The 16,553-nt window shown below is 36.4% G+C and overlaps 1 protein-coding gene across 1 annotated transcript in view; it reads left to right on the forward strand.

The window, feature by feature from the left end:
* The window catches only part of TRDN (triadin), a 372,172-nt gene that overhangs the window by 156,066 nt on the left and 199,553 nt on the right, over nucleotides 1-16,553 (forward strand). The window contains exon 10 of the mRNA XM_024759083.1: nucleotides 6,432-6,509. Coding sequence (XP_024614851.1) covers nucleotides 6,432-6,509 — 78 coding nt within the window. The remainder of the gene's footprint in view (nucleotides 1-6,431; nucleotides 6,510-16,553) is intronic.

Below are 16,553 nucleotides of genomic sequence, written 5' to 3' on the forward strand. Positions count from 1 at the left end.
ATATGTATTTGGCTACTATTCCTTGCTTTTCATCAAAGCAAATATGCAAATATATAATAACACATGGAAATATTAGGGAAGCTTTTTATCAGGATGCAAAGAAACCTTTCCAGTAGAAACATTTTGGCCTGGAGGATGCTCTTTGATCTAAGAACTTGAAGCTTATGGTGTTTTAAACACCCTATAGTAGGGTTGCATAGCCAATTTATACTAAAGAATCCATTTGCTTAAAATTTTTCTAAAATCATGAAAAAAATCTTGAAAATTAATTACCAATATGATATATTTTTGCAATAATCCAACAAAATAACTATGGCTTCAACTTCAGTGTCTTCTATATAAGTCCTCTGGCAAAATTGAAAACTACATAATTCAAGTGACAACAATGACTAAGTAATTAGTCCATAAACAGCATCTAGCTGAGTAAACAGGAAATTTCCTGCCCTTATCTGAGTATTACTTTTCTCATTCATTCCCAGATGCTCAAGCCAAATTGTCAGTCATCCTTGATTTCTTTCCCTCACTTACCATATCAAATTCATTTAAAAATCCTATTGGGTTTGTGTCAAAACGTACTCCGAGTCCATCCACTTATCTATAATTTCTATGTTTTTCATTGCCCATATCTTTAAAACTGCCACCCGTTACTCTAAATAGCATTCCTTATTACCCTTCCTTGATACATTTTTAATAGGATACTGATTTCCATTTTACTTATTTTGTTGATATTTTTTCTCTCTGCGCAGTAGAATCTCAGCTCCACAAAATAGGTGATTTTGTCTATATTGGTCACTGCTATAACTCCATATCCTAGGAAAGTGCCTAGTACTGAGTAGGTACTCATGTACATTTTTTGCGCAAACAACTGAATCTCCACTGCAACCACCTAGACCAAGCTCATGTCATCTCTCACCTGGGTTATTTCAATAGTCACCAATTGATCTTCTGCTGCCTCTCACAAGCTTTCCTCTGCAAACATTGTGTCTCTTCACACAGCAGCCGATGATCTTTTAAAAACCTACATGTCATACTAAAACACTTCAAAAGCTTACTGCTGCCCTTAGAACAAATCCAAACTCACTGGAACAGCCGAGAGTGCTCTGATACGAGCTTGCCTCTGCTTTCCAGCACCAATGACCTTTAAGCAAGCCAGGCTGGCTCCTAACTTGGGCATTTTGACTTGCCTTTCCCTGCCAAGAATCTTTCTATCGGACCTCTTCTGAGGTTTGCTTCTTTGTATTCAAGTCAGAACTCAAGGGTCTCCCCCTTGGAGACAGAGCCACTTCATACATTACGCACTTGTCCTGCAGTTTGTATACTTACACAAAGGCCCCCTGCTCTTCTCTCCTCCTCAAGACTCGGACTGGAGCTGCAACTGACCAGGGTAAGAACTGCCTCTTAATTTTGCACTAAGCAAGCCCTCCTGTTCAGACTTTGCCACCTTGGACAGCACATACCCAGAAAGGAGACTTTTTGTAATTTGCACAAATCTTCATAGGTTAGTGGAGTCCTGCTCAGTACTGACCCTATTCTTCCTTTTCTAACCAATTTAGTGTCATCTCTTTCCCACAGTCATTGTCTGCCTCACCACTCTGTTTTGATGTCCCTACCTTTCTGAGGTCAGAAATTATCTGTCTTGCTTGTTTATCGCCTGTCTCCCTTCATCTTTAATGTAAGCTCCATAACAACAGGGTCCTTCTTTGTCTTCCCTATGGTCCCCTCACTGATTTCGTTTGTACAGTTATGCCCAGGAACACTCACAACAACCCAGCTGGAAGAGACATTACGGTTCTTGTTTTACCTTGAAACAACTGAGACCTCAGTTAAGTGATGATTGCCTGTTTACGTATACGCTTCACAAGATTGAGTACAAGGAATGCAAAGTACATGTTTAGAACATATCAGTACATAAGTGGGAGGTATAAAGATGCCTATGACTGGAGTAAAAACCTTGATCCATCCACCCCATGCAAACTCCTGAACTTCAGATTCCTAATTCCTCATTTCATAGTCAAATTCGCAAGTCTAGCATTATTATATTAGTGGTGTCTTAATTTTGTTTTAAATAAATAGGGTGGGAAAGGGAGGAGTGGTTGACACTCTAAATTCCTCCGGTCCCTTCTCTCCATTTTGTAAGTGGTCCAAAAATCCAAGGCAGAGAAAGAGACACTCAGTAAGGAAACTTGAAGATCAACGTGTCCCTATTTTAATAAGGACGCTAGCACAATTACATGTATCAGCCTAAAATATAAACTGTATTTTCATTTTATTTTAGTATTTGTTCAATGCTAAACTTGGAAAATATTATTCTACATGTTACAAAAAATGTCAGTCTAGGAACCTTGTGCCAATAAATAGAAGTAATACTATTGCTTTAACACACTTGACAATAATTTTCTTACTAAATTCAGATCTTCCCATTTTATGTTCAGTCACAGATTCACAAATGCTTTTAATGATGCTGACAGAATGAATTGGGATAGGAATTTGTAATTATTCACACTTCTTAATTTTTCAAGATGTAAATGAATTTTAACTCAGCAGTCATTTACTAGAGTGACACCTTCTCTGTCACGAGATCTATGGCCATTCATTGTTTGCAGCACAGGAGGCCTTTCAAAGAGTTTGTAGTCTTCTGGGTGAACTCAGTACCTCTAGGAAAAAGCAGTGGAGGTCCAAGGAAAAATAGCTTTCATGCATTAGCATAAAAAATCTCCTCAACATTTGTTTCAAGATTTAGTTGCTAGACTTTAGTTGCCTCGAAATGGTTTAGAACCAGGAAATCTCCTTTGATAAAAAACTAGGTAAATTAAACTTTAGTATAGTGAATTGCTTTTTCCTTCACATTACCTGAATTCTGCTCACAGCCTCCTTCTTGACTTGAGATTCTGAGTAATTCCATTCATCTTTTCTAGCAAAGTAAAGAAAACATCTGTAACTTAGAATATTAGAAGGAATGCACACTGTATACTATCCCCAGTGGAATTTGACTCAACAATCATAACAACTTGGGTGACAAAAAACTCAGAACAGTAAAATATTGGCAGCTTACAAACATGCAATTCAGGTATTATGGAAATAAGCCAACCAAAATCAGTCAAGGAACAAAAAGCCATTCACTATGTTTGAATGTCAGAGGGGTTTTCGGGTAATAGCTTGTAAAATGAAGGGCACCTTTAGAGTTCCAATGTAAATTTCAACAACCTGAATTCTCCCTTCAGAGAGTAACAATCTTCAGGAATTCCAAAGAAATATATTCCTAATAAAATGATAAGCCTCTTTCCTATAAATGAGTTCTGCTATTTCTGTCATGTTTAATTTTATCTGTTGTTATGTCTTTGTTTTCTTACTTCAAAAGTCTGTTTCAAGTCCTCTTGTATAATTAGATGGAATATAAATTGTAAATACATTGTAGGAAAAAGAATATTTTGAGTATTTACTCTGTGTTAGATGCTTCATCACTTAATCCTCACAACAGCCCTGAAAACTCTCCTTATTTTATAAAGGCCCATAAGGCTTGGGTACTTCATGAAATTTTCAAATTCACACAGATTGAAAGTGTTGGAGCTGAAACTCTCATATTTATCTATTTGACTACAACCATGTAGTCTTTATACTAAACAACATTGCTATCATTATAAAATTCTATTATTAATGTAACATTATATTCATATAAATTCATAAATTATTATATTCATATAATATTGTATACATTCATATATCAAAATGGTCTCTGATTTCAATAGCATTCTCTAAAAGAAGGCTTTTCTATAAGTCAGTACTAGAGAGTCATGTGTCATTCTCAAGTATGACATGCCTGATTTGTTTTGGTGACCCCTAGCAAAACAATAACTTTTCCTGAGCTAGTAATTCCCCTGCCAGGGCTACCTAGCACTGTCACTATGGAGGCAAATGGACATCTGGCTTTTCCTTTTTCTTGTGGTGCTACTTCCCGACTTCATCCACTGCGTCACCATCATGCAGTTAGCCATTTTAGGGAGTGTAATATCGCTGATTACAGCGAGAGAATTTCTCTACAGTCGTAGAGAATTTCTGATATAAACTGGATATTTTACTTTATGCTGCAGAAGCACCAGTTTGATCGTTTTAATAGTTCTATGTATTTTGGCATCCAGGCCTTTTTTTCACCAGATACTCCCTGTCTGGAATCCCTCCCTCTATTCTTCCATTCTTTACCTGGGAATCTCCTTTTAGGCCTTTAAATGTGAGAATCTTTCTGTGACATCCCCTCTGTGTATATTATTTCCCATCTTCACACTGTATTATAATGATCTGTCTGTAAGTCTATTTTAGCCATTATATTGGGAACTTCTTATAGGCAGAGTTGGGGTTTAATGGTTCTTCAGTGCTGGGATATAATAAGTGCTCACTAAATTTAAAAAATATATAAAATAATGACCTCATAGTTCCTCCAGGAAAATATAAGAATATTTTGTAGTCTAAATTATGAATTATTCCCTGGGGAAAGAATTGAATACATTTAAAAATAAATTCCTGAATTGCTTATCAAGACTATGATTATACATCACTACTGTTCAAGAAAGTATTTGACAAGAGAGAAAGCAGTTTAGTTTGAACAGGCAGGATTCCATGAAGATATTTTTAAAAGCCTTAGTATTCAGAAACGATTTATGTATATTCATGGTCACTTGTATTTTAAGCTTTAGTTATTTAATTGACTCCTTCCTCAATCTTTTGATAGATTCTCCCTAGGTTTTGCAAACTACAAAATACCATCCTATTTCAGAAACAGTTTTTCAAGAACAGCTCTCAAGAAAGATTTGGGAGTGAATTTCCCCAAGTATACATCCATTTGACTTACAAAGACGGTGGAAACTCGGGGTGGAAGCTCCATGCCTCTGTCTCTCTCCAGCTGCAGAACCCCTTATATGTGATGACCCCTTACATATGATGACCCTTTGCCTGCCTTAGGAAGTCTGAGAGGAGCTTTCAGCACCTCAAATCCACTTCTTAGGAGCTGAGCACCTGAATCCCTGTTCAATTCAGTTTAAAACTGCAAAATGAAAATTATACCTACATCCTAAGCATCTTGTAAAAATTAAATGACTTAATACATCAAAACTCTTTGGGATCGTTCTAGGCACATAATAAGCACTATATAAATGTTAGCCAGGGAAAAACAATGTGGATCAAACTCCTTTTTTAGTTTGCCCATCCTTACCTTTTCTTTGCTTACTGAAAAAGGAAATTCTATGTTGCATTATGTTTCCATCAAATCTTTGCTTTCATGAGGAAAATAATTAATACTAATATGGATGGATACTTTTCTAGGTATATGGCCTGCATGTCATGGAACAATATGCTTTGCTTTTGTGCATACTTGAAAATGCTCAAGAATCAACCTGGATGGGTCTAACAGCTAGAAGAAAGTTCTATGATGAGTGGAGACTAACCTCTTCTACTCAGCTTGACGGCCTGGGATTCCTCCCTTCTCGCCACCACAGAAGGTGGTGTGTGTGTAACTCAGGTTGCTAATCCACAATTCACCAAAGCAAACTAATTTTGACAAATTCTAAAAAAGGAAGACTTCCAGTAAGCAGGCAGGTCTGCTGACATTTGATAATATCTAGTTGTCAGTGAGATTTTAGAAGGTGCATATGCCCGCATTGATTCTTGGACTTAAAAGAAACACACAGCAGGAGTTTATGGAATGAAAATGAATGATAAAACATTTTGCAAGCATTTCATATGAGATCATATGTTAGTTAATGTTTACAGTTCATGGCTGGGATGTTTTTGGTTAATTAAAGAAATCACTTGGGATAAGGAAGTACTCAGAAACGATTGTGGGTTTTTATGGTGCATAATAAGCCCAGAGACTTGAGGCAGGCTTTCAAGTTTCTATAAAACTGAATATATTTTCCCTTTGGCCCATTATTTACTTAACTGCAGGTCATTTATTTTGGCAGGAGAAAATGTACCTGTTCAATATCAAAAGGCCTATGAATTTTAACCTTCTTTCATTGCTTTATTATATCATTTGAGAATTTTTAACTAAATGAAAAAAATGGTGATTTTTCTGTATATTAGAATTCCTCTTAGCTTCTGTGATTTTAGTTTCCATAATTTGAAGTGCATATTGAAAATAAATTGCTTTATTTGATTGCATGTAGGTTTTCCATTAGTGAAGTCCAGTAGATATATTTGACATTGTGTATACATCTAAGAAAAAAAATATTTTCAGAAATGGCTCTGAAGATAACTGAATCTTTGTATGTATCCACTTAAAGATCTCACCTAATAACAATTTTCTTATTGCATAATAATATGAATTATACTTTGGATTATGAATTATGCATGTTGGGGACAGATCTAGAGCTATTTTAGTTGTGCATATTAAATTTATTAACACTTTTTGTTCAATACCTACTCCTGCATTGTGTGCACAGGACAAAGCCCAGCCATACCACCTCCATCACCAACAGAGCAAGCTTCTGGACCCACTTTGGCATCACCAGCTCTTGAAGGCAAGTATTTTATTTTATTTTTCGAAAGATCATCTCTATTGTAGATAAAATAGAATATAGAGAAACAAAGCAAAATAGCAATAGCAGCAACAACAAAATCCATATTTTCTCAAATAGTTTTAGTATGTCTAAGCTACAGTTTACTCTTCCAAAAAATTACAATTTGCTCCTTTTTAGAACACCAAAAATTTCCTCCTAAGGTTTTATATCGGTGACCATCACCTTCCAGAAGGGTGACCTGCTTCATACCCTGGAAATCAAGCCAGAAAGTATAGGGACAAATGGACAAGGATATGCCTTGCAATTCCTGTACATAGAACTCAAGAAAATATCATATGATCATTATCAGGAATCATACACTCATGTAACCTATTCTCTCCTCTATACCTTATTTATCTTCTCTCCCCTAAACCCACTCCCAAATGAATCTCCAATAACTACAAGAAAACGGCTGAGATTTTCAGTTCATCTCATATATCCTCCAAACCCCTCCTATAAAGATGACCCAAGCCCTGTTGATAATTTCTTGTTTCTTAGAAGGATGGTGGTAACTCTGTGCCTTGGAAATAATATAGTGATTAACAGCCTGTGTTCTACAATCAAACAGATCTGGGTCCAAATTCTGGTTCTACCCTTTTCTACCTGGATGACCTTAATGTGATACCTAAACTTTCAGGCTCTTTATTAGTGAAATACTGATACTCATAATACTACCACAGAGAGGTGCTGTAAATGTAGAATAAAACTATAACAATTGCAATTTTTATTATTATATTTGATATTGATGAACTTAGGAATTTCTTAAATGTATTTTATTGGCTTAACACAGCTGTCCCCAAAGAATAGTTTGTAGATCACCAGCATTAAAATCAATTGTAAAGCTTGTTTAAAAAATGCACATTCCTGCCACATCTTAGATCTAGTGAATCAGATCTGGCAATTCAGAGAGGAAAATTTATATTTTTAACAAACTCTTAAGTTGAGCCTTGTACACATTAAACGTTAAGAAACTTTGATTTATATTTATGTGTAAAAATTATTATAAATCCAACTGTTTTACACCAAACATCTGAATTTGGTAGCCTGCTTCAAATAGTTTATTTATTTATAAATTAAATCTGAATGCCTTGGTAAGAGATGCATTGTCTCATTGACCACAGACCCAACAATTGATTGGCTATATGTTTATATTTTGGGCAATACATTTATTTATATTACAGTCAGCAGCCAGGGAAGGATTTTAGAAGCTGAGCAGGTGAAGTTTTTCTAAGTTTATATTATAATACCAGCATGTTCTATCTACTTTTCTGGCCAGATCCTGACCAAATTATGCCTGTGGCTATGCTCTCTTCAACTCACATTTATTTAGAATATTATTGTTGGCTTTACTTATATGCATTTCACATTTGACATTTCAGAACGCTTTAAAGTAGACATTATTAATGATTAACAAATCTAAGCTTGCAGGTTTTTTTTGCTAAATTAGTGAACAGCAGGACTGGGATTCTAGCCTGAATTTCTAGTTCTATACCCAGAGATCCTTCTATCATATTACTATACAGACTTTGGAGTTAGAGGATTCTAACTTCATGTCTTCTGAGACATCAGCAACTTTGGTAAAATGAAGACATGACATTTTGTGCTTTAGATTCCATGCAGTTCTGTGATAGAAGTATCATGTTCTGATGTCAGTCAAGAGTACGCTAGCAACGTTTATCAAAATCTAATGTGCACACAGATAACCTGGGGATCTCTGACAATGCAGATTCTGATTTGGTTGGTCAAGGGTGGGGCCTTAGATTCTTCATTTTTACCAAGTTCCCAAGTGTTGCTGCTGCTACTGGTCCAGGAACTCATCTGTATAGTAAATCCCTAGTGATTTAGGAGGAAGGTGGAGAGCAATTGAATAATCCTAAAAATACTTTCAATTTAGTATTAGTTACCTAAATGACCTATTGTTGGCCAAGTGTCCTTCAGAATGACTGGAATGACACACATGGAGAAATTCTGACTGCTAGTTGTCTGGGAAAAAGCAAAAGGTTTCAAGCCACATACCTAACTAAGCATTGTAGAAAGGCTCAGAAGAGAGCAAGAGAAATGCCACTGGGAATTGGGGGAAAGGTTACATTATACTTGTAAATTGTAATAACCTATTATATAGTATGTAAAATATTTTGATTTGGTCAGCTACAAATTGAATGAATTAGCAGTTGCAAATTTCAAATAAAAATCCCATACAATCTGCAAGTTAGTACTCTGTCAATACCAATCTGAAGAAAAGAATTTGTTTGGTTATTAGAGACCATGATTTAATGAAAAGTTCACGTAATATCTCTCTCCAAGAGTCCAAATCAACAATGCTTCTTGACTATTTAGAGAACAGTCCAGATATAGTCCAAGGTTTGAAACTTTCGTCTCCCATCCGAGTCAGCTAAAGACACATTTATTTGCCCCACACGGGTCTTTTATTTATTGATTTTTGAATGTGATCATCTTAGATAGGGTGAACTTCCCACTGTCTCCATTGGCTTTCACCCCTCCTTCTCCCATTCACTCACTTGGGTCCAGACTTACTTCGTGTGTGTGACAATTATGTAAAGACAGTTTCTTCTTAACATAATAATTACTTAAATTCCTGATCAACCCTGGTGTTTTCGTCTGCAAGGGCTGCCATAGTAAAATACTACAGACTGGATGGCTTAAACAACAGAAGTTGATTTTCTTACAGTTCTGGAGGCTGGGAGTCTCAGCTCAGGGTGCCAACATGATTAGGTTCTAGTGAGATCATTTCCTGGCTTGTATATGGCCACCTTCTTGCTGTGTCCTCATATAGCAGAGAGAGCATTCTGGTGTCTCTTCCTCTTCTCAGTAGAACACCAGTTCTATTGGATCGGGACTCTACCCTTACGATCTCATTTAAGTTTAATCATCTTCTGATCCAGTTACATGGGGGTTAGGGCTTCAACATATGAATTTTGGAAGGACACAATTCAGTCCATAGCACTTGGTAACCTCTAAGCTTAGTTAATGTATAAGTAAAGCAACTTAAATATTTGCCTCATATAATTTGTTTAGTTTAATAAGCTGTTTAAATATTTCTTTTTCAGTAATCAATGATTTTGTCTTTTTCATTTCTGTGATACCTGATTTTCCAACACCATAAATTCCCAACTTGCATCATCTTCTGTACATGCTTATAATTGATGAGTTAAATATTTAAAAAATTTTAGTATTAGTTACCTATTTTTCTTAACTGAACTCACATATCACTGAGCTTATACTGAAGGTAATAAGCTTCAAAAACTCTAAGTACTCTCATTATTGACTACCGACGTGTATCATTTATCTAGCTAGAAAGTAAATGAGTTGGAAAAACTTTATAGTCGGAGAGAGAGAAGGAGAGATCAGAGTTATATTTCTTTTGGCATTTGGACTATAATAGCTTATGTGACTTGCGATAATTAGACAAAAAACTGACAAGTGACCATCTCACTGCCCAAATATTCACAGAACAAGAGATAGCCTATAAATAATAGTGTCACCTTTAAGTTTCATCAGATTTTAATTCTGTTGTTGTGAGACAGGCATAAATCAGGGAGCTCCAATTCCCCAATTTGAGGCAGATTTTGATAGATTATTCAAATATTTGACCCTAGTTTACCTCCTGAAAGAGGTTCATAAACCACCCTGTAGCACATGTTTTGCCTATCAGTCTGTCACTTGGAAAAGAATGTGTCATTTGTTAAGTGGGACCCTTAGGTTCTATTGTTATATTTAAAGAGCAATTTTATTTGACATTTCATCCTGGAGCCCAACACTGCAGTTTAAGTAAATAACCAAACAATGTTGCAGGATTACAAGGCTTTTGTCAGTAGTATCCACTTTTTATCTGCAGAAAGACACAGTCTGCCCTGAGAGTGCTGGTACTAAGCAGCTTCCCAAGGAGTCCATGTTATCAGGCGATGCTGAGATCATGGGCTTTGTCAGGGCTTGCAGATGTGCTGCCTGTGCCTTCATTAACATAATTGATTAGGAACTAGGACATATTTAGTATTAATCAAGCTGTTTTTAGTGAGGCTGATTATGCACAGTCCTTGATGCACTATTTTAGTCTGGAACTTCCTTAGGACCAAGTTGCAAGAAAATGGCATTATGTAAAAAGGAACTTACATGTGGCACTAACTTACGCCCTTTGATTTGAGGAATACAGTTATAACAGGTCAAAATGTGGGAACTTAAATGTATTTTGCATTTTAATGTTTTAAAGAAAAGGGCTTATATATAGACTAGATTATTAAGTTTGCTCACAGGAGATTGGAAACAATTTAGGATTTTATCAGCAGAAATCTAAAAAAAATCATGGACTTTGTTATGGGTGAAAGCATTCTACACATCTCTGAAGCCCTTAAAAGCTTCCTTTGTGCTTTCATAGCACTTAAAACAATAAGTTTCTCACAACACTGGCTTCATTCTGTTAAGTATCTGTGCACTTCTTATCTTGGGTCACTTATCTAATGCCTGGAAGTTGTGTCTGGCCTTCCTAGAATTTCACTCCTCTCCCGCATACCAGACACTTTGTTCACTATAATGAAATTCTATTGCTTTGAATCTTTGGGTGTAAAGACTAATTGTATATTAAATCAGTTGTTTTCTTTGACTCCTACTACTGTATGTTTTAGAATATGTTTGGCGTTTGGCCAGGGAAATTGGCTACAATAGCACTGAAAAGATCTTGTATAATGACCACCCCAGGCAATCATTTTGGTCATTGTTGTCAATTTGCATTTTATTATGGACATAACTGGAACTAACTTAAATAGAGAGCCACCTTCAATATAATAGTAATTCTTACGATCTTTCACAACAGTGTTAAATTTTGTGATGAATTAATTCTTCTGTCTATTGTGAGCTCTCACTGGCGTTGAAAGGCTTGCAAGTTCCAAAGGCCACTATAGTTATCCATATATTCCACAAATGAGACAGATCTATGTGAGTACCTCGCCCCCTTCATCAAATGGTGCCTTATTATATTCACATCACAGGTGGTTTCAACCCTTAGCGTGAGAGCCCGTTTATCAGCAAATGGTTGTCAGAACTGTATTTCTTAGGAGAGATTAGTTCCTGACTGCTCTCTGAGAGAGTCCTCAGTGATTAAACAAGACAGCTTCAGGCAACATTTTCCATCCCCTCCCCAGTCATCAAAAAAGCTGCTTCATTAAATCTTTGTATAAGTACGATTGCTGGATATCATCCTGTTGTCCTGTAATCAACAACGCTGGAAAATTTTTCTTTCCTCCTAGTCAACACAACCCCCTCCCCCACTACCAAACACCACATTTTATGTTGTTGATTCCTGAAGAATTAAAGACTTCCATCCACATGTAATTACTGGACGTTTAATGTAAAATGGCCACACCTCATCTATTGTGGCAAAGATGTGGAAAGAAGAGGTTATGTGATCTCTTATTAGTTATATATCTTATACTTAAATTACTTCTAATATTCCATTACAAACATATAGTTGGCATTAATGGAGCCAAATAAAGTAAGGTGAATGAATACTGTATACCCTATCATCTTCTTGAATAAACATGTAACTGGTACTAACTTAGTATTGCAGTCGTGAATAATATAAATGCCATCACCCAACAGTGGGCAAGAGAACTCTAGAGAGAAGACTAAAATCCCAGCTTCCAACTGCAACTTCGACACTAATCAGTTGTATTATCTTTGACAAATCGATTCACTTTTTAGGGCCTCCACTTCTTCACCTGTCAACTGTGGGGACTGAATTTAAATGGTCTTTTCTGCTTTCACACCCAGATATTTCAAGCTTATTTTTTTTCAGGTTGGTGCATTAGTAGTAAGCTACATTAAGAGCAGAGTGAAGACTCCGTGGCTTGGCACAGTGTTTAAATAGCTACCACAGATGTGTAAGGAAGGTATGGCCATGGCTTAGATAGAGATGTCACACTTGGGCCAACCAGGCATGTCCCTATGAAATGGATAATACTATGAAGCATTATTTTCTGAAGTTCAAAAGTGCGTGGTACAGATAATAAGGTCTATAAAAATTAGGAGGAAGATGAGATACGTGTGAAGCAAGGCTATGAGGTGACATCACAAGATTTGCATTGGGCCATAAAGAGTAAGTTGGTAGGATTTGTGCAGAGGAGAAAGGAGCAATATAGGAAACTTACTACAAGATGATTTCTTACCATAGGGTGCATTCGAGGACAGTGTCCTACAGGAGCTAGTAACGTTTTATTTACAGTTCTATTAAACTGAGAACTTTATTGTCTTGGCTCTTCATTGAGACATATCCTGAGAAGTAAAAAGCATAAAATAATAAAATTGAATTTTGGCCCAGGTTCTTATTCCATTAACTCTATGACACAGTTAATCTTGAACTTTAGGGCAATGCAATATTTTTCTTTGTTTTGAGGTGAAATAAACTCATATCCTTGGGCAATTTTTAATGGGATTGACCTTTAGTTATAAATTTTGATAATATAGATAAACCATACTACTTTTAGTACCTATTTTACTTGGAAAGTTGCTATAAGGAATGAATGAAACAAGGTATATAGCAACTTAGCACAATTAGGTACTCAGCCATTAGCTACTATTATTGTCATTGTCAATGTTATTGTCATTGTCAATTTTAATCAGGAAATTTCTCTTGTATATATAGTAAATCATTAAGTTTTATGTTAATTCTTTATTGGTATCTGTAAAGATAATATGGTAATTTCATTAATGACATTAGTCAGCAAATGTGAAACTCTATATAATTTCTTAATATAGGACCCCAGTCATATCCTAAAGAATTTTGTACACACAACTGAATCATTTACACCTCCTCAGAGACTGCGTGAGCCTGCTAAAACAACTGAGCAGAGGGGTAGTATGATTAGATTTGCATTTTAGATCATTGTGTCAGCTATAAAAAAGTGTGGATGGTGAGGGGTGGGGCTTGGGGGTTTGGAGACAAGAAAAACTTAGGAGGCTACTGCTCATGGGGGAAAATTATGTGACTTTTCTCTTAAACAATCATATTTAACCCTCAAAACAATTCCAAGCAGTGAATATGATTTATATCATTTTACAGAGAAGATCAGAGGAACCAAGTAAATTGCCCAAGATAACACAGTCCTAACAGTGGTATAATTGAAATTGGAATCCAGGTGTGTCACTCCCAGGATCAGTCTATTCCATTATCGTAGACTAGCAATAAAAGTTAGGGCTGAGCATAATTGCTAAAGTCTTATCTGACCTGGATAAATGAATGGCACTTAAGAATAAGAACAGGTTTGGGGAGATGATAATGAGTTCAGACTTGCTAGGTGCATCAGGGTCCCTGGACCTTTCAAAATGGGTGATTAAGAGTATTTAAGTATTTGAGCAGAGTTATGGTGAAGCACCCCAAGGCTAGCCAATGCAGGAAGCCTTTACCAGCCCTAGGCCTGAGGAGGCAGGGGAATAGAGTGGTTTATAAACCCCCAAACCTTGTAACTCTAGGAGAGAAATGCCCAATCAAAACTATGTCCTTTAGTAGAAGAACACATCATGAACAATCTGTAAAATGATATCTATAGTATTCTCAGTGAGCCAGGGTGTATAATTGGAGAATACATGCCCAACTCTCTTTTTTTCCTGCTCTATTATCTCTTGATGTTGCTCCCATTGGCCAAACTAACCTGAATCCAGAGGTGGTGTTAATCCATAAAGGTCAGGGTGGATATTGGACCTGGAGAGAAAATGAAGACTCTGCCACATGTCAGGCAGCATGTTGAGTGGGATTCACACAAGTGGTCATCTCCAGCAGACAACTGAAGATAGAAGTCTGGAGTTCACAAATGAGAGAGATGCAGAGGCTGAAGTCATAAGCTTATTCCAAGCATAGCATTTCCTGAAGTATGTTATGGGGAATTCTAGTTCCATGATATTCTTAGTGAAAACAATTTATAACATAATACTTTGGGTCCACGTAGTATTTTCTTTTTGGACAGTCACAATGTACACAAGTATGTTAAAAGAGCCGTGAAATTCTTGTCAGAAAACTGTTTAATTCTTTTTAAACTCAGTGGTCACAGAAACATTTCTTTTCCCAGTAATACTTATTGAGCTCCCAAGGAACAATTGATCTTAAAAATACCCTGTATCATACAAATCTTAGTTTTGGATATAACTGAATGGCAGGTCAGTCATAAGTGTGAGTGAGGTTTAGTGCATCCAAGAAGGAAGATGTGGGGAACAACATTGTTTTATTCAGAGTTCTCCAGAGGAACACAGCCAATATGATGTATGTACACACACACATACACGCGCATGCACACACACAAACACACACACAGCGGGGAAGGGAGGAGGGGGCAGAGAGAGAGAGAGTTATTTTAAGGAATTGGTTCACATGATCATGTGATTTTGAGGGCTGGCAAGTCTGAAGGCTATAGGGCGTGCCAGAGGCTGGAGACTCAGGGAAGAGTTGATACTGTATTCTCAAGTCCAAAGGCAGGCTAGAGGCAGAATTCCTTCTTCCTTAGAGGACCTCAGTCTTTTTTCTTAATGCCTTCAACTGATTGGTAATCTACTTTAGTCAGAGTCTACTGATTTAAATGTTAATCACATCTAAAAAATACCTTATAGCAACATCTAGACTGGTTTTTGACCAAGTGACTGCTACTATGGCTTAGTCAAATTAACCATCACAAACACCATCAGAAGACAGACTAGAAAACTAAGGATGGAAAGATGAGGGAGGAAAGGGAACAACAGGGCCAAGAGCCCCAGGGAGAAGGATAAGACAAAACTGGCCAGAAACCTTTCGGCTTGTCAATTAGAAGTTCATGGTGACCTACTTCTGCCTCTAAGTTTTCTCGCTGCCACATATAAATGAGGGTATAGCAATCAGGAGTTCTGAACTAAAGATTCAATTGTTCATATTAGTTTTTTAACCTCTCTGAGACTCAGCTTCTTCAACTGTGAAGTTATATTTTTTGAAATAAATGATCTCAAAAGTTTGTTCCACCTCCAAAATTTTATCATGCTCAAGGCTTTTATTTCACTCATTTTTCCCCCTACACATTTATTTCATTTCCTTTGGGGCTAACCACTACTTCTAGAGGAAAAATGAATCCTCTGTTTTAGAGTCTTGAAATATTTCCAATATTTTGTTGTTTTTAAACTTTTTATTTTCAAATAATTTTAGATTTACAGAAGAGTTGTAAAGATAATATATAGAGTTCTAATACACTCTTCAGCAAGCTTCCTCTAATGTTAGGATTTTATAAAGCCATGATTCACCTACCAAGACTAAGAGATTAACTTTGGTACACTAGTAACTAAACTACAAACTGTATTTAACTTTCACCTTTCAGTGATTTGTAAAAGTGTTTTTTTAATTATTTCTTACATGTGTGATGAGGACACAAATATTAACATAAGTATTCACAGCTTTTCTCCTCCACTTTATTGCCTAAGGAATATTCTAGGTATGCCTGGTCAGCTCCTGAGTGTTTATGTTCTGCTCAGGACTCAGGATATGCTGGGTGAGCCAAAAAATTGGAAGGGGCTCAAATAATTAAATTAATTCATGTTTGAATAGGAGGGGTTATTACCCAGAAGAAAATATAAGAGTCAGACAGTGAGAAAAAAGGTCAAGGGAAGGGAATAGGAGAGTCAGCATGGGCTGAAGTAAGTTTTTAGCATGCCCTTGGGAGAGAGAAGCTTTTGGGAGGAAATGCTGTGATGGAATGGGAAGCTCCAGTAAGGAGAGAACCTTTAGAACATTTTGCTTTGGGTCATACAACATTAGCTATTTGAGAGACTTCAAAAAAGATTTAAACTTATCTTCAAACCTCCCTGGAATTTTAGACTCTCATTTCTTTTGATTGCAGCACTGTGCAGAGCTAGGCATGAGGTAACTTAGCTCTGTTGGGGATAATAAATATGTTAGAACAAGGGTAATTCAGCTTAGTATCATGGAAAAGTAGGTAAGTCTTAACTGACTGTTGAGAAATTAGGGGGAAAAAAGAAACACAA

The sequence above is a fragment of the Neophocaena asiaeorientalis genome, unplaced genomic scaffold (genome assembly GCF_003031525.2).
Source record: "Neophocaena asiaeorientalis asiaeorientalis breed wild unplaced genomic scaffold, Neophocaena_asiaeorientalis_V1.1 scaffold5, whole genome shotgun sequence".
Taxonomy (NCBI): domain Eukaryota; kingdom Metazoa; phylum Chordata; class Mammalia; order Artiodactyla; family Phocoenidae; genus Neophocaena; species Neophocaena asiaeorientalis.